The following is a 25,890-nucleotide window of genomic DNA, read 5'->3' on the forward strand; positions in this document are numbered from 1 at the left end:
CAAAAAAAAAAAAAAAAGAAAAATTATCATCAAGATAATCAGATCTCCATCCTAAGTTTCATTATTTTTTAAAATTTTTATTTTAATTTTTTTATTGTGCTGGGTGTGGGTACATTATAGCATTTACAAAGGTTCTTACATGTATCAGATATATCATACTTGAACTCCCCCCCACCCCCTCTCCTGATTCCTGGAACAGTTACAAGAAGTATCATTTTTGCATTTATATACATGTGTATACATTATTTGAACCATATTCATCCTCCTACCCCTTCCCCCCACATCACCCTCTCCCACCAGTGCCAACCCATCTCCATTGTCAACAGCATTTCTTGCCTGAACTATAAACATCTCCTAACAGGTATTCTTGGCCCTCTGATCTAATGTTACATGGCAAAGAGTGACCTTTCCTGCCACTTCCACTAAAAACCTTGGATTCTTAGGAAAAACCCCAATCTTGCCTGTGGCAGGTAAGGAGATACTGTGATAAGATCCTTCTTCAAGGAAGGCCTTCCTTCCCAGATGCAGTGATGCTGTGACCTGGCAGCCTGCAGCTGTCCACCACTTTAGCATGTGTCCCAGCAGCAGACAGCTGCCTTGCTCTGGGTTTCAAGTAAGTGAGATAAGCAGGGACATAAAGGCCTAGCCTCTACAACCAGGTATAGGAAGACTTTGATGCTCCAGACTTCCTGTGAAGCTTTGCTTGGGGATGCATCATGGTTAGACTTTGTCTTCTGTCGCCTCCCAATTCCTTCCTCTTCCTTACACAAGGATACCTAATGAATATGTTCTACCTTAACTCCATCTCATATCTGCTTCTGATGTACCTAACTTCAAAAGGCCTAGGTAATCTGATTGCTCCCTGCCTCTCCAATCTCAATTCATGTCACCTTCCCATTTGGCTTAGTACACTAGCTTCACTGGCTTCTTCGTTGTTTTTCAAGCATACTGTACTTCACCAGGCCCCTTTCTGCTCTCTGCCTAAAAGGCATTTTCTCCAGTTCTTCATACCTAGTTGAACCTCACTCAGGCTTAAGGGAAGGCCAACAACTTAAAGACAGCTTCCCTGGATAAGCCATATATGTAAACATTTTTCCATAGTCAAAACTATTCAAGAAAGTATAAGCAAAGTTTAGTTTTCATCCTTGTTTTTTTACACTATTCACTCCTTCCTCCTAGCATTTTTATTAATTTTTGGTTTATTTTCTCATTATTTCTTTTATAAAATATGCAAATCTCACTCTACATATAATTACATACATAAAATGTTTGAATTTGGCTCAGTGTGTACACTACCCACTGCTGAATGATCAGATTAACTTTGTATGATGCAGTTGTATTACAAATCAAGTTTAAATTTAAACAGCAGTAATCAAAGATAAATTATATGCTATCATTAATAAAACAAATTCTGGTTCTAAATGACTTAACAGTCTTTCCTACATAATGCTGAAAATACCTTAAGATCCTGAAAACCAAGAAAAGACAGGTACAAATTTATTGGGAATAAATTCTTGGGAATTTATACTCATTTCAAAAACTGGTGTGGTAAAGATTAATACTTTTGAAAATTAAGAGAAATTATTTCTCTGTCTTCCTTTTTGTATTCTTTACTTGTCAGTCATTAACTATTTGGCTTACCCAAATACAGAGTTCCTAACTTTGGAAGAAGTTAGGAAAATTTAATAATCAGTCAACTTCTTTGGACTCTAAACTCTTTTTAGAGAACAGTGTTATAATGTTGGTTATATTCTCTGCCTAGTACACATTAAGCAATTTGCAACAATGAACACAAATGTGGCAGATGCATTGCTCCTGTGATTAACTGAAACTTGGAAACTGGTGGCTTACATCTCAGAAGGCCTACTGGTGGTTTTTCCCAAAAGAGGCAGGGGTGGTAAATGATTCTTGGTCACTTAAAGTGGAACTCAGGACTACTATTGCCTGCCCTGACCAGACAGGCCAGGCATTTCCTTCCTATTATGGGACTGGAAAAGGTAGGAGAAAGAAGACAGGCTAGGTAGAGTATAGGGTAGGATAGTGGTAGTAGGGAGAGAAGGTGACCCTGTGGCTTACTACATGTGAGAAAGTCAGTTGAAAAATGGCTACAGCAGCAGTAAAGTAACATCCACTTTAGACAATGTGAACAGCACTGAAGAGTGCTTACTGGGGCTACCTGTAGCAGCTATACTGGGAGGGGAGTGGAATTCCCTGAGGAGTAGCAGCTGATGAAACCAGCTGAAATGATGTTGTGGGAAGGAGGAAGGGTAAAAGGGAAGAGCCACAGTGATATTTCTTCTCTTAAGAGAAACTGAAAGGCTAGAATGTTAATTAGGAATGTGGAGTGAGTTCTAAAGGTTAGGCAATCAAATGTAAGCTCAAGTGGGTATCAGTGGAGCCAGGCTTCCATTAGGATTGGTGCCAGGAGAAAAAGAGGTTCAGATATGTCCTATTGATGGAGACAAGATGAAGAAACAAAGTCAGATGAGAATTCTCGGGAATTGGGGGACAGGTATCAAAATGGTCACTGGGAAACAAGGATAAAGGGGAAAGGGAAACAAAGGCAAAGAAGGAACTCACCAGGAGACAAATCCTTCAATATCACTGAGCACCCACTCCAAGCCAGGCACTATTCTAGATCTTACAAATGCTGCAGGGACAAAACTGCAGTCCCTGCTCTCATGAGGCTTAAATTGTAGCAGGAAGAGACAAACTGTAAATGGGCGGACAAATACCACAACTAGTGAATGTAAGAAAATAGGCCTGCTGTTGCCATACCCTTAATCAGCCTGCTCTTTTGTCAGCTAAGCAACACAGCATGAGACTTATGTGCAAAGGGTAAACACTTCCTTTCTTGTCTTTAGCTCCTTCAGAATGTTCTTTATTTTTTTCTTCTCAAAATGGAAATTTCTTTTCTTTTTCCTACAAGATACATTTTAAAACAAGTACAGAAATTTAAACAACTGGAAATCCATGAAGTAGAAAATATAAATCTCTCATATTTTATATCTAGTTAAAAAGTCTGACTTTATCATTACAGACTTTCCCCATACATAAATATATACCTGCAATATAAATATAATGTATTTCATATACAAATATATTTACAATGCATACTATGCTATAACTTGCTTTCCACTTAGTATTTTTCAGATGTCTTTTTGTGTCGATATCAGATGTATATTATCCTTCTTAATATACATCTTAATGGCTATTAGTAGCTAATATCCCATTGTACAGCGAATGTACAGTATTCAATCCTCTGTAGATTGATATTTAGAATGCTTCACATTTTTATAATAGTATAACATCCCAGTATAAAATTTTTACACATTCATTGCTTATTGAAAGGGTCTCATATTTTTGGAAAACCACTATCTAAAGAGCTACCATCAACTTACACATGAAGGAGAAAACCCGTTTTCCCTCAACTGTGTCCATATAAAAAAGAAAAATCCTGTATTTTAAAACGCTACCCACCCCCCATCTTTGCTTTATCTTTTAATTTTGTCTAAGGTTTTGATTTTAACTATAGAAAAAGAGAAATTTCTTATATTGTGAATATTTTCATTATGCGATCTAGTTTTGGTGTTATTCCTTTTCATCCTTTAGTTCTCAGCTTAGGTATCAGCTCCACAAAGCAGCTTTCCTAAACTTTGTCCCATACGAAGAAGGCTATGTGTGCATTATTCTTTCTTAGAACTTTGGCTTTTTCCTGCAGACTCTTCTCACGTTTGTAATTATCTATTTTAGGCACACATTTCATGTGTCTTTCTCACAAAGCATAAGCTCTCCAAGGACTACAATGCTGCCCAGGTCATCTGCATATTTTGCCTTATCCATCAACATGTAGCACAGAATAGGCACTCATAAGTTATTGATGAGCAAATCTTAGTATCTTCCTTCCTGGGGCCTAGTGTTAAGTTTTCTCTTATTAATATCCCTTCTAAGAGGTAGTAACCCTTCTCTAAAAAAGGTATTTAGAGGGAGGAAGTAAATCGTACTCTTTCTTCAAAACAAATGCATCAGGTCAAACATTGTTGAACGTAGATTAGCCAAAAACAACAACAACAACAACAAAACACCCAGGCTTTGCTTACAATAAAGCAACTGACTCAGACAAGCTATATATGGTCTTTGAGGAAATTCCCTGGCTTGATAACTTGGAATGTGGCTTTCATGATACCCTAGAATGCATCTAAGTCTTATCCATACCTCAAGAATTTTTATGGTTTCCAAATCTATTGTTGGTTCACTTTTGAAAATGAATACATGCCATATGACAAATTCAGGATAAAAGGTGGAGTATTGTGATGCCCAAGCACCCAAAAAGTTGGGAATATGTAACTTACTTTCTATCCATATCTTCTCTGTGATGGTGAGTAATCACTTCAAGCAAAGTGGCATTTGCTTCAGGTATTTAAGTCTAAGCTTTGGGAATAGTGATAGTCAATTAAGGATAGGATGGCCTATTTTGCCACTTGCTAGGTAAAAGAGTTCATTTCAAAGATTTAAGGGTGATTTTCTTTTACATTCTGGCAAGAAAAAGTAACTCTCAGGTTAGGTGATAGTTTTAAGAATAATTTTTAAGAATGTCTCTTTCCTTTTATACTAAGGTATCCTGTAAGTGTGCTGGAAAATTTTCCTAAGAATATGTCTATAATACCAGGACCAGAGAGCCTTTTTTTTTTTTTTTTGTGGTGCTGAGGTTTGAACTCAGGGTTTTCATCTTGAGCCACTCTGACAGCCCTTTTTTTTTTCGAGATAGGGTCTCTTGAACTATTTGCCCAGGTTGGCTTCAAACCACAATCCTCCTGATCTCTGCCTCCTGAGTAGCTAGGATTACAGGTGTGAGCCACTGACACCGGGCCTGAGTCTTTTTTTTAAAAACATAAAAACATGTTTAGGTTGAATAAAGGCTAGGTTCTATTTTCATAGTGTAGGATATTAGTATTTTACTTATAAGTACCTTTATCTATGTATCTATCTACCTATCTATCATTTTGGGATAAAATCTCACTATGTTAACCAGGCTTTCCATGAACTCGTGGGGCTCTAGTGATCCTCTTGCCTCAGCTTTCTAATGCTGGAACTACCAGCATGTACCATCATGCCCACCTTGGCTCTTAAATTAAGGCAGCAGTTATGTTTTCTTAGGTGAATCCATACAATGTAATAGCTTGCACCAAATATACCATTGAGCTTACTACTTGGAAATATTTTGCAAATACACAAATGAATGTTGTTAATAAGTATTGCCATAGTATGATAATATACCCTGACTTTTAAAAATTATTTCATTTAAATGATAACACAGTACAATTAATTGGTAAAAATATCTACTTGGTGATGAAAATGTGGACATTACTCTGCAGAAAATACTATTAGTGACATTATTTTCAACAAACACAAATGTAATGAAATATTTTTATGATAAACTGCCATATAAGTTGTGATCATTGATAATGCAATTAGTCTAACTTTATGGAGGAGACAATTACTGAAACCTTATGCTTATTCTCACTAAAGTATACCTTCTTCCTGTCTAAAAAAGAGAGGCTGTCAAAACAGATAATTATGGAAAAGCTAGAAGTAGTTTGAAAGAAGACAGAACCTGTCATAAAAACTATTTTCCTTCTTAACATTTCACTTTATATCCAATTGTGCAATTCAGAAAACATTTCGTTTTATTAATGCATATCCAGAATTTCATACATTAAAGATGAATAGTGATCAATCTTTAAGCCCAAATGTTTTCTATACTTTGAGTATAAGTGAAAGAAATATACATAACTTAAAAAAAAGAAGTTAACTGAGTGCATGGCTTAAGTGGTAGAGTGCCTGCTGAGTTCAAACCCCAGTACTGCCAAAACAAAACAAAAAAGATAAATTAGCAAATTTACAGATTATTTTAAGCAAAAAAGCACTTCTACAGCTTCCATCAGAAATGGAAGTACTGTAGTACTCTTTTAGTATAATCAAATTTCTAAGCTAATTTCATGATTGGATGCACAGGATTTGGGGCACGCTTAATTTATAATACATTGAGCTACATCACTATTTTATAATGTGTAGGTTATTCATTGTGATAGTAGCCAGGTTTTAAAAGTTACCTAAGATTACCCAGGTAATCAAAATGAGAAGAATTGGTTCATGACAAGTGAAAGTTTTAAGTATTTCTAAGTTTTAAGTATATAAGACTACCATAGTTAATAGCCAACCAGCAACAAGCTTATTTTCCATTTTGGGTGATGCATCTAAATACTTAATCTGAAGATCTAAGAGCTTCTAGTTCTTTAGTCAGTTAAACTTTCTGCATTATCAATTCAGGAAGTTTAAAATGTAGATTTTATTCTATTGATTTTTTGTAGGAACAGTGAAATATTAATTCATTAAATATTAAGAACAAGTTACTCATGGGTCTTAAATCTAATGGACTTGAAAAGTTGTTTCTTTTGAAATAAGTAATACGGGCACATGGCCTCAAATTTAAATGACCCAAAAGGTTTAGTTTAAAAGGTAACATTCCTGTCACACATGCTCAGCTACCTACTTATCCTTTCAGAGGCAACCACTGTTTTCTTCTAGAGATGTTTCTTAAGCATAATTTTTTATATGCTACAATAAAACATGAAATTTACTCAAATTTTAGAACATGAGGCTTTTAGATAAATGAAAGATTAGTCTACTCTCCAAATGTCTACATTGGATTGGCCAAATGTAGGGCATACAAAAAGAACTGACAGTATTCACTGATGAAAATTACAAAGCATCCCAAGGTTTGTGAATGGTGACAACCATAGTTTAAAATATGTGTCAGCAAAAGGCTCCCTCTAAATTTCTGTGGGCAGAAATGTAATTTCTGATTCTATTTACAATCATTTTCTATTAAAAAACTGAGGAGCGTGAAAGTAGAAAAAAGAATACAGAAGCAAGGTGAAGAGAGTTTAGAGTGGAAAATCCCACAGAGTAAAGGAGAATGTCTGATAGAACAGTCATGAGTGGAAATACCCCACCTGTGCTGTACAGCATGTACATGTAGCTACTGAGTATTTCAAATGTGGTAGGTGAACTAAGTTTTAAACTTTACTTAATTTTCATTAATTCAAATTGTAGCACTTACATTTGGCTAGTGGCCACTGTAATGAAAATGACTGGAAATATTATGAAGAAAAATTTTAAGATGAAAGATTTATAAAAATAAAAACAAAATCTGCAAACCAATATTAGAGAATAATGTCTCCAAAGTGAATTTCTTTTATATTCTTACATTTTAACAGAAATCCTTAGAAACTGGAAACAATACCCATTCAAAAGTGTAGGTATACAAAAATAGGTATGTATAGGATAAATACAAAATATCACAAAGCTAATGTAAGCAAGAATAAAAATTAATTTTTATAAATCTTAATAGAGTAGGACAGGAAAAGTGTGAGTTATCTGATAAGAGCACAGCAGCACTCTATAAATATTTGTTGAACTGAAATGAGGTGGACATTATGGCTGCCTCTTCCCATCATGGCTTTTACACCATCTGTCAGATCACTTGCTAGGAAGATGAGACCTTCAGCAGTATTCTTAATTTCTTTTTAAAAAACTTAAATATTTTTCTGGCTACAGAACAATGTACCCTTGACACAGCAAACTCATAAAATGTATAAGAGCATAAAGAACAAAATAAAAATCACCTAAACACCCAAATAACCATTATAATTTTGTACTTATGTTTCCTTCCAATGTACATATGTTATATAAATATATATACATACATATAAAAATGTATATACATATAAATATATATGTATGTATAAATATATATAGTATATGTATATATTCCCTTATTTAAAAAAAAGTGAAGCTCAAGCTCATATGTTATACTTTATAATTTTCTTTTTAAAATTCATTCTCATATAATGTGTTTATAAAGGTTAAACACACAAACATGACATTAACCTGGAAGCAGGCTAAGCCAACTTTTACATTTACACCTTCATTGCTAATTGTGACAACTTGTTTGAACTAAGGCCTCCAAGGGTTAGTTAGCTATTAGCATTTATCAATAGGAGAGAATGGTCTTAGATTTTACAAGTATGTGCAAATTTACAAGTCTTTCTTTTCTAATAAAAATGTAAAGTCCAGTAAACATTTCTCATATCAATAGTTGTATTAGTTTTAGCTAGTTAAGAAATAATTGCAGTCTAAGGGTGTACTCACTGGTAGAGTATATGATTAGCACTCATGAGGTCCTGAGTTTGAACCCCAGTACCACAAATTACATAAATAAATTAAATAATTATCTTAAAAAATAGAGGTACAAATAAAACACCAATTAGTGTGCTGTTTCCTGTTTAAGGAAATTCCAAATTTATAAGAGATGTTAATAAAAAAAGAAAATAAAAAGACTGATTCAAATTAACATGGACTAAAGATTAATGCTTTAAAGATTATCTAAAAGATAAATCATATTCTTATGAGTAGAATTTTTTTCACTGGGTCATATCTTCCTGACTAGAAATCAGAAGACTCAAAATTCATGAGCATTCAAAACCCAGTGACCTTTAAAGTGAGAGATATAAGTAAAAGTTAATTATCATGTGTGACAGATACTTTCATATACCAGCTTGGCTAGGCTATGGTACCCAGTTACTCAACAAGTTACTAAACCAACTTGTTACTGAAAAATTAACCCCAGTGTCTCTCAAGTACCAGAGCAAGTACTAAATAACACTTCAGAATTACATTCCACAAAGATGATGTGAAAATTTCACATCTGATACATAAATACAATTTCAGTGCTTTCCTAAGGAACATACATTTTGTGCCAGCAGGACCAAAGTCCACTCAGATTGCAAAATGAGTGGGCCCAGTGAATTTAATTATCTGGTACTGACCATTTGCATTTTGAGCTCATGTCTGCTAAAGACAATCTTGGTTTTGATATAACTGATGTTGAGTGAGTGATCCCAAGGAAAAGGAACTTGATACTGAGAAACAAGAAAAGCTAAAGTGAGGTGCACTCTGGAGCTGGCCACTTCTCAGCCCCAAAACCTTCTGAGGAGGCATGTTGAATGGTCTGAATGTGCTTATCCTGTTTGCCCCAGGGACAGAAAGGGAGCTTTTTTCTGTTAGCTCCTACTGGCCAAGGATTACCTGAAACATTAACCTTCTCATACTCCACAGTCTTTCCCACAGACATCCCATGCCACAGGGTCAGGGGTGAAAACAAATAACACTCAGTAGAGCTGTGGTAAGGTGACATCTGTGAGCAGCTAGTGCTGCAGCAAGTCTGGAGCAAAAGGTAGGACCAGAGGACAGAAGGTAGGCAGAGCATCTGATACAGGGCTCCTATGTTTGTTTCTTCTCCCATTGGGATTGAGTACCTAAAGTCACCTTGAACTAGAGAAAAATACCTATATTTTCAAAAATTTAAGTAAGTTACATTTAAAAAAATTCAAGTGTACAAAATTGTTCTGAATATCATAATAAGAAAAGAGAGGCAGTTCTTAAACCACACAAATGGGGAGATAGAAACAGAAGAAAATTTCACAATAATTTATGGAAAGCAAACATTCAAAACAGTATAGCACTGTTGTCCAATGTAGATTAGTCTTTTTAAAAAGAGAGTTTAAATGAATATAAAGTTTAGGATGATTTCTGTTCAACTTCACATCAGATCAGGATTCCTGTGAACTTTAATCACAAGTAGAAATGATAGTGCAATAACAGCAGTTCTCACTTTTTGAATGCTTATTTTGACCCAGGCATTGGCTAAGCACTTTATTTTTACCAGTTCACTAGATTAAAAACTACCCTCAAGATTATCTTTTTCAGACTATAACCTTTAGAGTAAGGTATTTGTCATTGTTCTCCAGGGAAAAGGCTGGAGACCCAGGGAAGAGTTGATATTATAGCTCCAACCCCAAGGTGATTTACAGGGAGAATTCTACCTTCCTTAAGGGATGTCAGGGCTTCTTCCCTCCAAGTTTAACTGATTAGATAGGGCCCACCACATTAATCTGTTTACTCAAAGTCTACTGATTTAAATGTTAATTTCATCTAAAAATATAACTTCACAGCAAAATATAGATTGTTTGACCAAATATCCAGCTCACCATTAGAGAAATAATACTGATACAACTTGATATACAAAGACATATGCATGTAACAATAAGTATTCTTAGTGACTTTTATAGATGGATATTTTCTCTATTACATGTCTTTTAATCCAGTAATTTGACTTCATAGTCCACTAATATATCCCACTGATTGGAAAACCCTGTTCTAGACAACACATCTAAGTGCATTTGAACACACAAAACACAATGAACATATGGATGTTGGGAAATAATGTATAAAATGCCTAATTTCTTTTCTCAATAAGAACAACTTAGGAAATGAGCATTTTATCACAGTCATGATAAATATTTGAGAACAAATCAAGCATGCCTACAGATATAATAAAATCAGAGGTAATCAAAGATGGCTAATAAAAATCAATACAATTTTCTTAAATGCCTTTAGTTACCCATTAAAAAATCAAATCACATACTAGGGATTAGCAGCCATTTCTGCTTTTTAAAACTTAGACTGTGTAAAATAATTACTTCTCCAGCATGGAAAGGGTAAGAGAAGAAACACAAGAAATTTGGTTGATGAGACAACAGAAAAATGTAGATTAAAAAACTCTAACCTCTCTTTAACTCTGTAACCTTTTTTTACTGTGAATCTAGGCCCACTGTTAAAAGCTAAATGAGTCTTGTCTTAGTGACTAATTATACCACAGGTTACTATTCAGAACTAATTCTATAACTATTTAATATGTACCTAGTAAGTTGTGATGAATCTTAAGGAATATGAACAGGAATAAAACTAAAAATAATGAATAATAGTATCTTAATACAACTTATAAAGAACTTAATATTCCACTCCTTGAAAATCAGATAAAGGTCAAAATAGAGGCAAACAAATGTGCTAAGAATAAGCCAAGCTCAAGTTCAGCATTGTATGGATGCAGTAAGAAGCAACTCTCTTAGACTAAGGAAGGTGGGATCCTTGAAATGTGAGATACTACTTCTCAGTAAGACCCATGTAAAACCAATGGCTTGAAAACTAAAAAGATTTATAACGAACTAGCATAAACACTCCTTGTATGAGAGGAAGAATAGCTATAGCTTGTGAGTAAGAATAAAGACTTGGGAACTCAAAATACTCAAATGATTCATTTTCATTTCTTACCACATTTTTCTAAAAAAGGATGGCAAATTTAGTATTTTCTTAGTTTTTCACAGAGCTAGGAATGTCAACACAAAGAAGGTCCATAGAGAGAAAGGAATCTCTGTTCTGTTATTATGTGTCGCTGCTTGTATCTATTCACTTATTGTGGTAGTTAAGTGAAAACAGCAGATCATACCAGTAAGTGTACCACAGTTACAATGATGCAGTGATACATGCAGAAGTAAATTCACTTGTTAAAATTAAGAGCTGTGCAATCAGCCATAGGATTTGGGGTAACTGATTATTTTTTATTTAAAACATTAAGCTTATTTTTTAATATTTTTTTAATATGAAAGGAAAAGAAACCAAACAAACCCCAAGTTTGTTCATAGTCCTGGCCACGTCAGAGAGTCACAGAAGTGCTCAACAGTTAAACTTTCAGGTGTGCACTACAGAGTTCAGTTTTGATTGGAGACAGCCCTGACGTCTTGGCCTGACTGAAGACAGGCACAGATGAGTTAGTCATGAGAGAAGTGAAATGACTGATAAAAAAACTACCCAGAAGTGACTTTGTACTGTAGGTGGTGGTGAACCCTTGAAGCTATGTTTTCTGTCTTGGGGAGGTAGGTAAAAAAGAATGAGATACTGAGCAGGATATACCCTCTCTAGCCTTGGAAGTAAAGAGCCCAGAATGTGTCCATCACAGAACACATGACACCCTTCTATAAATGTGCAATGAGATTCAATTTCTGAAGAAAGCTTTTTCCCTTACAACTTCAATGTATTAGACTAGCTCAGTTTCACAGAGTGGGAAAATGATACAAAAAACAGAATTTAAATATCATTTAACACTATTATGTCAAATGTATTGAGGACATGCTGCTATGAGCAAAAGAAGTCTACAGAGAAATTGTGTTAGCTATTAAACATTACTAGGTGCTTGATGACAAGTAATTGATTGAATAAACAGATTTAAGCATCAAGACTTTTTTATGTATGAAGAAGGGAATGAGTTTCCTGTTTTTTTTCTCTCTTTTTTAAAAATTATTGTTGTACTGGGGGTACATTGTGACATTTACAAAAGTTCTTGCAATATATCATAGTTGCATTCACCCCCTCATCATTCTCCTTTATCCTCTCTTCCCCACTCCTGAAAGAGTTTCACCAGATCTCATTTTGCTGTATATGTACATGTACATATAATAGTTCCACCATACTCACCTCCTACATCCTTTCCTTACATCCCCCTCTCCCACTGCTACCAAGCCCCCAGACAGGACCTGTTTTGCCTCCCTGCTCTCCATTTTTGTAAAAAAAGAGACATTTTTGCTTGTTTAACATAGCTATACAGGGTGCTCCATTGTGACATTTCCATGTATGTATGTATTATAACCAGAATTGGCTCATCCCCTCTATTTTTCTCCTTGCTACTTTAGTCCCCTTCTTATGGTGATTTCCACAGGTCTAAATATTCTATATTCATTCTTATAAGAACTATATCAACCATACCCCCCCCCCATATGTGACCTCCCCTTAGCATGACCTGATTTTCATAATATTGTTTGTATTTGTATTGGGTCTATATCCCACGTAAGTCATCAAGATTTTTAAAAGGAATTCCAAAAACTAAGCCATACTGATTTGTTTTTAAGTATTTTGCTAGGAAAATTCCTTAAGGGGTTTGGTATTTTTAAATTCCAAGTATCTCATTTTTCAGTTTATTATAAATGTTTTAATTTTTTAAATGTGTATCTTATTTTTCTATCAGGGGTCCAATCTATTCTCTTAAAATATGTGATTGCAAAGTTTTATTATTTTAAAATATACTATTTCATGTGTAAAAATATAGTTGGACTGAAGATGCTCAAGTGGTAGAGTGTCTACTTTGCAAGGGTAAAGCCCTGAGTTCAAACTCCAGTCCCACCAATATATATGTGTACATATATATAGCTAATCTTATGTACCTATGTAGTCACCATCCAACTTAAGGAATTAAGCTCTACAGATAAGAGCAAAGCCCCCTGTGGCTCCTCCTCTCAGCATTCTCCTTCCTGGAGATAATAACTGCCTGAGCTTTCTTGCCTGTCCTGTTCATGCCTACTTTAATACTTTTGCTGCATCTCTATATATCCCTAAACAACAGTAGCAGTGGCTTTCTTACTTTTTGTATTCTTATCTTTTAAGACTTTTAAAAAATGATGTACTACCTTGCACATTTCAGTTGGTGCAAATAATGGCAAAGGATACATTTCTGGTTTGTACACTGGATGCTTGCTTTATATATGTTTGTCAAAACCTTGGAGCTGCAGTTTAGTTTATTCAATTTATGGAAAATATAACCATATAACTTAATTGGAAAAGCTGGTCCTCATTGTCAAACTCAATCAGCCAAATCTGACTTACTCTCTGTCAGAAAAAGTCTGATCTAATTTTAAAATTCAAATAAATGTGTTATTATGCGTCCCCATGACAACTTTCTCACTTGTGAATTTTAATTTTGACATAATAGATGGATAGCTAGTTAGGTAGACAGAGAAGCTCAAAGTCATGGAGCATGGCCATGAATTTGTGGCCTGGTTCAAATAATATGTTGCTCTCTCCAATAATTTTTACTGAAGCTTTCTCTGTTGTGCTCTTTGGGGACTTCCCTCAGGTGACATTCACTCTCCAATAGTCTCTTTGGTGCCCTAGGGAAATTTAAACCCCAAGATAAGACACCATAGTAAGATTTACTATGGACAAAGAATAAAATTTTCCTTTTAAAAAGTGGGATACAGATGCTTTTGAAAGAAGTCAGATGAGAATGAGCAGACCAGAAGGAGTTCTCAGGTAGATCACTGTTTGGAAAGACTGCATAGGCAAAGAGAGAATATGGAAACTGATTTTTAAAAGCTATTCATACCTGTATATCCCATAGGAAGTCTCTGTACCCAGCAGTATAGGCACCAGGTTTGAAAACCACTGATCAGTAGAAGGGCTAGCAAACTAGGTTTCATCTATCCAGTGTTTTTGTAAATAAAGTTTCATTGAATACAACCACATTCACTCATTTACATTCTGTCTATAACTGCTATAACACTATAGTGGCATAATTAAGTAGTGTCCAGAGACCATTTGGCTCACAAAGCTAAAAATATTCACACTCTGGTGCTCTACTGAGAAAGTTTGCCACCTTTCATTGGGCCTCAAATATGCTAGGCAGGTGCTCTACCACTGAGCTGCACCCCCACAGCTTATCTGATGTTTATGGTTATGACCATAAACAAGGAGACAAACCAAGGAGCCAAAAAAGCATCCAACAGTTATAAAGCACGTTCTGTTCCTAAACACTCCATAAAATCTAAATAATATCTCTATTATTACTTCTTTATTTTTCAGGTTTTTTTTTTCAGAACAAACTTCATAATTTGAACTCAGGGCCTTGAACTTGCCAGGCAGGTGCTGTACCACTTGAGCCATATCCCAACTGTTTTTTCTTTTTTAAACTTTCATTGTATTTTTTCAAATAGGGTCTTGCTTTTATGCCCAGGCCAGCTAGACTATGATCCTCTTGTTTATGCATTCCCACACAGCTGGGATGACAGGCATATGCCACAAGCCTGGCTTTGTATTGGGTGAGATGGGGTCTTGAAAAGTTTTTGCCTGAGCTGGCCTCCAAATGTGATCCTATAGATCTTTGCCTCCTGAGTACCTAGGATTACAGGTGTGAGCTACCACACCTGGCTCTTTTTCAGTTTTAAGTATTGTGATAGCTTCTCATTATTGGAAATGAAGATTTATCCCATTCTTCTTGCTCCCTAATATTCCCAATATAGCTATAGATCAATATTCAATATATGTATTATTATGAGCAGACACTACTACCAAGTGAATTATGTAGTATACATCTCATTTTTTCTTCTCCTATCCAAGTTTTGTTTTTCTTGGAGTAAATAAATCAATTTTGTTTCTCTTCCATGTACTTACCTATAATTCAGCCCCATTCAGCTTGTCCTGATGTATTAGGTACTCTACATATTTCATAATTTGAGGAAAATACCCTCTCATAGACCCTTCTTACTCACACTGTCTGGTCTGGTTGCTATTATACTGCAGTACCCTTTGCCTAAGTTGTAGTTTTGTTTTTGGATCTCACCTTTCTCTTTTTCTTCGTTTACTGTTTAGTAACTTCCCAACAAAGCAAAGTTTGTAGAGATGATTCTGAGGCTTTCCATGTTTAAAATGTGTTTATTCCATGCTCACGCTTAGATAATATCACTGGGTATAGAACTGTAGACTGGCGCTCACTACTCAGTCAAGCCTTGAAGGCCTTACATCTTATTATCTTCTTGCCTCCAGTGTTGCTGGTTCTGAATTTTTCTTTTCTTTCCTATTTTCCAACTGTCTTTTGCCCTACTTCATTGGAAATACATTAAAACAAGGTTCTAATTCTTCCATTAAATATTTCATTTCTATTATGCTTTTTTCAAAGAACTTTTTATTTGTTGAATTTTCCTTCTCTTATTTAGCATTATGTTCTTGTTTCATGATTGTGAAGTCTTATCTCTGAGAAGAGCAGTTAAGTTTTTAAGTAGTTAGGTTTATCCAAGTTGCCTTTCCCTATTTACTTATTTGTGTGAATTTCTGTCTTTTACTTTAGTCTCTCCTTGGATGTTGAGTATTTTTAGGTAAATCCAGTTGGCAGGTCTGATGCCATAGGTGAGGCTTGTTAACTCAGTTTTAATGCAGTGGAACTGAGGCTTTAGGTCCTTCTTGGCTGGGTCAAAATCCCCACAGAAGTTTCTTCTAATACCCTACCTGGGGTATGAAGGCCTGTATATTCTGGAACTGAGAAGGGAAAAAAATCTGGAGGTCTTATTTTCAGTATGTACTTTAATTTAATCCCTCTATTTTCAGAATGGTACCTCTTCTCTTGAATTTGTCAGAAAACAGTACTGCAAAGTCTGAACTATTTTCTCTTTCCCAAGAATAAACTTCCACTTTTCAACTGGATTCAGACTAGGCAGCTTTCTGGTTGCAGACTATTTCAAAAGGAATTGAGCAGCATCCCAGGAGATTTAACACTAATACAATGTTATTGCTTAATACATGGTTCATGCTCGAACTTCACCAATTATTCCAAAGCTGTCTCTTATAGTGAAGGTTTTTTTCCCCATTCTAGGATCACATGTTAGATTTAGTTGTCATGTTTACCAGTCTTTCTTAGGTGTTCACAACATGGATGTAATAGAGCTGATGTTTTATGAAATGTCCCCCAATTTAGGTTTTCTGGTTGTTCCTCATGATTGGATTAAGGTTATGCATTTTTGGGGAAGAATACTAAATGAATGATGTTTTACTCTCAGTGCCTCAAACAAGGAGGTACACATAATATCAGGCTTGCCCCATTTGGTGAAACTTTTGGCCACCGTGTTAAGGTGTTACCTGCCAGGATTGTTTACTAGAAAGGCCACCTTTCCCCTTTGTAAATAGCAAGTAATCTATAAGTATACGCCTTGAGACCATGTAAACAGTCTGTCACCCTAAAGAATATGAAACAGTGGTTTTACTATTTGTTGATGACTTTTCTCTGAATCAATTATTACCTTTACATTAGAAAAATGGTAATTTTCCAACTCTATTATTTCTTCTACATTTACTGGTTCATAAACAAATTTTCAAGCAGGTCATGAATTTTAGCACCAGCTCAACAACTTTCAGAATTTCTTGCCACTGCCAGTTACTAAACTTTTGAAGGGGCTCTGTGGTTTGAACTGGGTTACTTCTGGGTGTTCCTCTCTGCCAGATTAGGATTCATTATGTTCAGTTTTGCTAAAGCTGTTACCATATGTCCATCTGCTTTCCAGCTTCCCAAAAATTGTTTCTGTTTCTGCCTCCTCAATTTTCTTTGACCTTGTGGGGTTATGGCTTTTAAAATAAATCCCTTTACTGTCATATTTATTAGACTTAAGAAAGTGAACTCATGTTTAACTCACCATCGTTACTTGAACACCCCACCCATTATTCTTTCCTTGCTTTCAAACTTTATTACAGATCTGTAATTTGCTCTTTTTTGCTCAATATCATGTTTCTGAGATTTTTCCAAGTTCATACATGCAGCTCTTGTGGATTCATTTTAATGACTGATGTAATATCCCAGCATATGAACATGCTGTAATTTTATTATCAGTTTCTACTATATTCCTAAATACTGTATTATGAATTTTGGGGTGGGGGTAGTGGGTCTATTTTTCCATAAAAACATATATCCCATCTTTGCAATTCAAGTTGAAAGGAAAGTAGGATCATATTTGCAAAAGACACTTCAATTCTATAACTTAAAAAATGAGCCTAATAATACTAAGCACAGAGAACTCAATAAATGTCAGTTACTTGGAAAGAACACTGAAATTGGCCTCAAGAATTCAGAAATAAGATTCCTCTCTGAATGCTAAACTGCAAGATCAACACATTATAGGTCAGAGCAGAGATATGAAAAGAGTAAAACAAAAGGATAGCTGCAGGGCCAGCAACATTTGACCATAATGTAACTGTAGTCATAGTCAAAGAAATATGTCAGTAAGAATGAGGAAACAAAAGTGGAGAAACTGGAGGTAAATGCTGGCAGTCCACAAAAACACTGCCCTTGGGAGCAGAAGCTTTAATAGGTACCTGACAACTATTTTATTTCAAATCTCAAGGCTATTTCTAGCATGGACAGAGATATTGTAGCCCATTCTCTTCAATTATTTAAATCACTATTGGTAAGACTATCTCTGTGGTAAGATAGATACAATGGGTAATGCTAAATAAGCATGATGCAATGAGTATTTATTTGACTTAATCCCCCTCATACTAATGTCATACTCACCAAGCAACCTCCTGTTTTAACCCTTGACAGTTTCATTTCTTACTCTAAATCAATATACTGGAATTTTGGCAACAAGTTCGTTTTAGTCACTGTGATATCTTTTATAGTTAAATCACTTGGACCTGGGAGCCTCCAGCCCATAGTTAAGAACAGGATCAAGTAAACAAGACCATGTGTGGTCCTATCCATCCACCTCAACCTTTCTTAAAATGCAGCAGAACCATTTCCAATGCCAATCTCTATTGGTTTCTAGAATTCCCTCCCCCCACTTTTGTAGAGCATGCATATTTCAAATGAAGAAGAGAGTTGTAATATGGTAGCTTTTCTACCCACTGCCTATAAACCCATGTATTTTGTGCATACTTGGTAATAAATGTAACTTTTTTTTTAACTGTGATTTTGAATTTAGGGCCTTGCACTTGCTAGGCATTTGAGTCACACCACCAGTACTTTTGCTTTTAGTGTCTTTTTTTTTTGGTGGCACTAGGATTTGAACTCAGGGCCTCACACTTGTTAGGCAGGCACTCTACCATTTGAGCCACTCCACCAGCCATTTTTGTGTGTGTGTTGGGTATTTTTGAGATAGGGTCTTGTGAAATATTTGTCCAGTCTGGCTTTAAACCGTGATCCTCCTTATCTCTACCTCCTGAGTTGCTAGGATTACAGGCATGAGCCTCTGGTGCCTGGTGCTTGTGGTGTTTTTTGAGATAGGATCCCAAGCTTTTGCCTGTGCCAGTCTCAGACTGAGATTCTCCTATCTCCACCTCCCAAGTACCTGAGATTACAGGTGTGAGCCACAATGGTTGACGATATAACTACTTTTTCAAAGAAAGTTTTATTATGTTTCCAATTATTTTGGTGGCTTGAAAGGAAGAGCAATTATTTCTGAGCATTGGCAACCAAGTGGCTTCTAATGAAGTGAGTCAGGACTAGGAAAAGTCAACCTCACAAGTTTCATGAGATATGAATTCACCTTGCACTGCACTGATGAGTAAGTGCTGACTATACTAACAACCTGCAGTTAAACATGAATTTCTATGAAAATACTATAGGTAATGTTCAACTTGGGATATGTTCAGTTTTATAAGATTACTTTATAATTGGTGGATGGAAATTCAAACTTATTTCTCAAGTCTGTAAAGCCAATCTAATAATAATAAATCAGGCTCTCTATTAGTTATGACATAAAAATGAGTAAGTCATAATTCCTGTATCATCTCATTTACAATGTAGTCAGAAAAATGGATTTCTGAAAAATAAATTTGTAAATTTTTTTTGGTGGTATTGGGGCCTTATGCTTGTTAGGCAGGTGCTCTACCTCTTGAGCCACTCTACCAGCCAAGGTGGACAAATGGAACAAATAACTTTAATACTGAACTCCAAGGGTTATACTGATGTCCAAGGAGAGGCAGTTACATTAAGAAAGGAATGATTAATTCTATAAGTTAAGCAATTAAGGAGAAAAAGTTAAGGAAAACATCCAAGGATTTTAATGGGCTTTAAAAGGAATTAAACATAAGCAGAGTATGCCTGCAAGTTGATGGTAAAGGGAGAAGACATTAATTTCAGGGAAGTGTTGGGTAGGCAGAACAAGAAGAAGGAGGCAAAGTGATAAAACTGGACTAGGCACAAATCAGGAAGCCTGATTTGTATTGCCCAGGAATTAAAACTTTTATTAGCCAGAGTTTCCTAAGAACTGACTAGAAATTGATACCTTCACCCTTCAAGGTATCCAGGAGAGAAACCGTTGGGTCACATGATAAGTGTGTATTAGAGTTTATAACAAACTGCCAGATTTCAAACACTGTTGTTTCATTTTCACTCCAACCAGCACCTTAGAAATGTTGCTCCAGTTATGGCTGTTGTCAGTCTTTCAAATGTTAACTATTTCAGTGGGCATGTAGTGGTACCTCATTGTGGTCCCTGAGGACTAGATATTGGGAATCTTTTCCAATGTGTGGTAGCCATTCTTGTAAAGTAGTTGTTCAAGATTTTTTCCATTTTTATTATCTCTGTATTTTTTATTATTATCACTGAGTTGAGGTGTTCTTTATAAAGTAGACCCTTGATATCTTTGGGTATATGGTTCCAAAGAGACTGCTGCAGAGGAAAAAACCACAAATGCTCAGTATAGATAGAGTTCTGTGTGGCACTGATTTCATTTTCCCCATAATGCAACATCTACTAAAGAAATTCCTCCTTTCAACAATCCTCAAAATCTCACTTTATCACTTGAATTGAGCACATCCACTTTTACTTTGCCTTTTGGGTACCATTTCTTTTTGGGAGGCATTTCCATGCAACCAAAGGCAAGGAAAGATTCAGCAGCTCACACAATTTAAACACAACTGATGAGAACAAAGGACTGACTGAGTGCTTCTTTGCATCCACTGAGCTGTGTAATGCATGCACAGGAATCTATTTGGATTTAAAAAAATTATTACTATTTTACCATGCTTGGTCAAACTGCAAGCAATAAATCTGCAAATAAGGTGGACTAACTGTATAAACTGGATACAGTTCCTTTGTTGAGTATATGCACTGTGAATATTTTGTTCCATTCTGTTGCTTTCCTAATGTTCTCTTTTAATGAGTATTAGTTCTTTAAGTCTAATTTATCAATATTTTTTCCTTGTATAAATTTCTTTTTAAATTCTCTCTTCTGTCTATTCCAAAGAGTAAAGATACTCCATTATGTTTTCTTCTAGAGGCATTATAGTTTATGTTATTATGTTATTATGTCTATAATTTACCTTGAAATAATATTTGTGCATGATGTGAGGTAGGGATCAAGATTATTTTTTCCATATAAATTCTTTTAGTACCATTTGTTTAAAAAAGTTTCTGTTTTTAATCGTCTTATTTTGATGCTGTCTTATTTTGGGCTTCCTATTCTTTTCTGTTGTTTATATTTATATATCCTTATGCCAGGATCACATTGTCCTGACTACTGTAGTTTTCAAGTAAGTCTTAAGTTGGGCAGTGTTAGTTCTCTAACTCTCATTTCCTTTTATTTGTTTACTTTCAGCTATTCTGGGTCTTCTACATTTCTCTATCTATTTTTGAATCGGCAGGTTGACGTCTACCAAAAAAGTCTGATGAGGTTTTAATTGGATTGTATCTGATTGAATCTATGTATCACTTCACAAAGTATGGTCTCTGAACCCAGAAATATTTTATGAATGCAAGTTTTCAGATCCTTTCCAGACCTAATGGGTCAAAAATGGTGAGGTTGGAGCATAGATGTGTTTTAAGCATTCCATGTGACTATGATGCATGACAAAGTGTAAGAATTATTCCTTTATATCAATTTGGGGATAATGAATATCTTAGCAATACCCCATATCCATATTCCAATCCATGAACAGATGAACAGATACTTCTCCCCATAATTTAGGTCTCCTTTAATTTCTCTCACCAACATTCTGTTTTCTTTTTTTCTTTTCGACAGTGTCTTACTATTTAGCCCAGGCTAGCCTTAAATTCATAATCTTTTTGTCTCTGCCTCCTGAGTGCTGGTATTACAAGTATGTGCCACCATGCCTCGGTAACATTTTATAGTTTTAAGTGTACCAGTCTTGCATATATTGAATTTATTCCAAAGTATTGTATGTTTTCTGATGCTGTTATAAATGGCATTCTAACAGCTCCTGGCTATCCATTAGCTACAGTATATAGGTAATATGGACATAAGTTTATTTGGGGTTAGAGATTTGAAAAAGAGCAGAGATCTCAAATGATTAGGGTATTAAAAAGGTCTGTAAGAATAGGAGGTTGTTTCTAGGAGTGGATAGAGGCATTAAGAATAGACAATTGCTAAGATCACAGACAGAGACAATTAGATTTGTTGCTCCTACAGTCTTACCATACATTTCCTACATTCTTGACAAAAAGATCAAACATGACTAGCTTCTGGATCAGACTATCTTTGTTGTGATACTTCCAGAAGAAATAGAGAAGACAGAGAGGAACATGTTGAACTGTACCAAGAGTGTAAGATTAGCAAATCTAGGCTGTGGCAAACTCTATAGGTCAAATGGGCTGGGTTTTTCAACAAATACAGTTGTAAGGAAACAAAAGGGATAGAAAAGGAATTTATATATTGAAAGAAATTAAAACAAATATGAGGTTTTTACACAATATGTAAGTCTAAATTGTAGGGTACAATTGTGCAGTGAAACTATTTAAAATGTGGAGAAATGACCACTATGAAAGGTTCAGGGTTGCATCAGGCATGGTGGCACACACTACTGGGAGGTAGGGGTAGGAGGATCACAGTCTGAGGCCTGACTAGGCAAAAGTGAGATCCTATCAAAAACAATCTAAAGCAAAAAAAGGCTGGGTAGAATGCTTGCTTAGTTCAATCTCTAGTACCACCAGAAAAAGTAAAAAGTTCAAAGAGGAAGAACAACAACAAAAAGTTCAGAGTTGCTTTTGTGTGGAGAGAGGATGTTCTATAGCACTGGAGAAGTTCTATTCCTTGCTCTTGGTGAATTTGCCTTATAATAATTCATTAAATGATTAATTTCATTCTTGTGGGCATTCATGTACATTTATGTTACATTAAAAAGCTTTTTTTTTTTTTTTTTTAGTATGATGTATCTAGAATCCGGGATTGCAGAGTTTAAAAGTGATAAGAGTGGAACTGTATCTGGTGATGGTAAAAACATGTGGCTATCAATGTGGTTGTTCACTTGAGGCAGGGATACCTGTGTGGGTGAAGAACTGAGAGCTAAGACTTGGGAAGGCACTGAAGGGAGAAGACTGTAAGCCAGGTTCTAGTTTCTACCATCAGTGTAGGAGAGTGGTCTGAATATTGGCAAAGATAAAAATGATGACCAGGTACAGATAAATATACTTAGATTACTAAGGTTATGTAGTCCTGTAGGCCCACAAAATGGAAGAATATTTTGGAAGTGGCTACAGGAAGCACAGAGTACTTGAGACCACTTTCTTTCTGTGAGGTATGGGAAAGGGAACACAATCACTTCAAAGAAAGTAGAGACTCACTATCTTTCAGGTTCAGGGAGGTTTCAGTTGAGGCTATGTAGCAGACAACATTTCTAGGGAAATATTAATGGTGAATGGTAATTTGTTAACAAAGAAATAGAGATTCCTGAAACATAATGGAGGGTCAGGAAAAAAGGAAAGTGTGTGTGTGCTGGGGATGGTGCAGAGGAAGGCAAAGAACTTTGTGATTAATAGTACATTAGAAAGGAAGCAACATACGAGGGCTCCTTTGGGATAATCAAAAGTAATAATGAGATCTGGTATGGTGGCATACATCTGTCATTCCAGCTACTCTGGAGGCAGAAGCAGGAACAGTACACATTCCAGGCCAACCCTGGTAAAATTTAGGCAGAAGTTAAGAGATTCTATCTCAAAAATAAAATATAAAACAAAAGGGCTCAAGGTGTGGCTCAAGCAGTACAGCATTTGCCTATCGTGCATGAGGCCCTGGGCTCAATCCCCAGAACAGGGAAAAAATGATGATGATAATAATGAGTGTCATGGATGGAATAACTTAGTTTCATTCTTCTGACTAGTGCCAGTTTGATGTGCTGGAATTATCTAAAATTGTCAGGGATGGTGCCTGGGGGCTGATTATTGTAATTGCCTCCATCTCATCACTTAGGATACCAGTAGTTCTACAAAGATGTTTTTCAGAGTTCTGGGATATGGGAAAGGACTTTTCTGAGAACATAGTTCTTATTATGGCCAAGAAAAGGGGTAATCAGAAAGATTCTTCTATCCATTTGACTGCTGTAAACTCCTGGGGAACTTGAATCTTGGATCATATCAACTTTTTCCAAAAATGCTTTTTTTCCTTTTTTTTTTTTGGTGGTACTGGGGTTTGAACTCAGGGTCTCTGCCACCTGAGCCGCACCTCTAGCCCTTTTTGCTTTAGTTATTGTTCAGGTAGGGTCTGGCAATTTTTTGCCCAGGCAGGCCTTGGAGCACCATCCTCTTACTTTTTGCTGTGAGAACAGGCACACCACTGTACCGGGTCCTGAAAAAGCTTTTATTCTAACAGTGTGGTGGTTCGCACCTGTAATCCCAGCTACTTGGGAGGCAGAGATTAGGAAGATTATGGTTTGAGGCCAACCCAGGCAAAAAGTTAGTGAGACCCCCATCTCAACCAATAAAAGCTGGTGTGTTGGTGCACTCCTGTCATTCCAGGTACGCAGAAAACTTAAATAGGAGGATTGTGGTCGAGGCCAGCCTGGGCATAAATTTCAGACCCCATTAACAAAATACCTAAAAGCGAAAAGGGTTGGAGGCATGGATCAGTGGCAGAGTGCCTTACTAGCAAGTGTGAGGCCCTGAGTTCAAATCCCAGTATAAAACAAAAGAAAATGACTTTTATTCCAGTTTTTTTATGGTGAAGTACTGAGAAAAAGAGGCTGAGGTAGAAGCAACATACAAAGTTGGAAATGGACCAAAAGATGTACTCACTGACAGGGTCAGAATAAAAGGAATGGAGCAAATAAAGAAAGATATGCCAATTAATGACTCATCACTCATCACAAATTGGGGCTGAGTGCTAGAGCCCATTTATTTCGTCATCAGGGCTTATAGTTGTGAGGGAATAGGGAAGAGAAGTCCTAGACCACAGAAGAAGGGGAATATCTCCAGGTATAAAGTACACAAGGTGGATAGTAATGAGAGACTTACATGTTATGAAATACATTTATTTCTTATAAAATAACTTTAGAACTCTGTATGCAATTGCTAAAAGGTGGATTTTTGTTTTGTTTTTGCTTGTTTGTCATCCTCCCACTCCCATACTAGGGATTGAATCAGGGCCTTTTGCATGCTAGGCAAACACTACCAAAAAGTTAATATAATATCCCCACCCTTTTTAAAAATTTTTGAACCAGAGTCTCACTCAGTTGCCTGGGCTAGCCTCAAACTTGTAATTCTCCCTCCTCAGCCTTTTGAGCAGCTGGAATTATAGGTGTATGCCAACATGCTTGATTTAAAAAGTGTTTTTATATTGTTCTAAATTTGTTATTTCCTTACAAAGTTTACAAGAATTTTGTTATATTACATAAAGTGTGCATTTATTTTATCATAAAATATTTTATAAATAATATGTAGAGTTAATTGATACATTACTTTATTAAAAAACATTTAAATAATTTTCTGTGGTATAAGATTAACACTTTGGGACAATGCATTTTTTTCTAAGGCTTTCTGTATCCTTGGGAGTAGATTCTCAAGTGAGAAATACACCATTATAAATACATGCTGGCTGAATATTTCCCCTGTATATTCTTACCTCCATAGTAGGTGGAATCTTTCTTGTTTTTCTAATCCAAGCTAGGAAAAAAAAAAAAACATTATTTAAATGTCAGTTCTTTGTAATTTATACAAACTATTTACTCATGCCTAAAAGATATTTTTAGGCACCTAGATTTTTTAAATATTGGAGATATAATAGAGAATCAAACAGATGAAGTCCCCCTTCTACTGCAGCACTAATACTAGAGAAAGGGATACAGAAAATAAACATACAAGCAAGACTGAGGGCAGAGTTTCCTATCCTTAAAGTCATAGTTCATAATCATCTGAATTCAACTTAGTGTATTTATGGCAAACAGGCCAAATCACAATATGGTAAACTTCAAGGCAGTAACAAAATTATGATTCTGGAAATTTGAATGAGTAATTGCTCCATCTATCAAGGAGGGACATAGAAAAGCTTTTGTTACAGAGCTTTCTCTTCAGATCTGCTCCAGCAAGCAACTGCCTCCTAGCTGTTCATTAGGCCCTAGCTCTAACACTTGAGAGACAAGCTGCTGAGGTAGAGAGCCGCACATCTG

At 35.8% G+C, this 25,890-nt stretch overlaps 1 protein-coding gene across 1 annotated transcript in view; it reads right to left on the reverse strand.

Annotated features, from left to right (window-relative positions):
- The window catches only part of Ndufaf2 (NADH:ubiquinone oxidoreductase complex assembly factor 2), a 181,408-nt gene that overhangs the window by 24,745 nt on the left and 130,773 nt on the right, over positions 1-25,890 (reverse strand). Inside the window, exon 3 of the mRNA XM_074077434.1 lies at positions 25,347-25,387. Within this exon, the coding sequence (XP_073933535.1) occupies positions 25,347-25,387 (41 nt within the window). The remainder of the gene's footprint in view (positions 1-25,346; positions 25,388-25,890) is intronic.

This window comes from Castor canadensis, chromosome 6 (assembly GCF_047511655.1).
Source record: "Castor canadensis chromosome 6, mCasCan1.hap1v2, whole genome shotgun sequence".
Classification (NCBI taxonomy): domain Eukaryota; kingdom Metazoa; phylum Chordata; class Mammalia; order Rodentia; family Castoridae; genus Castor; species Castor canadensis.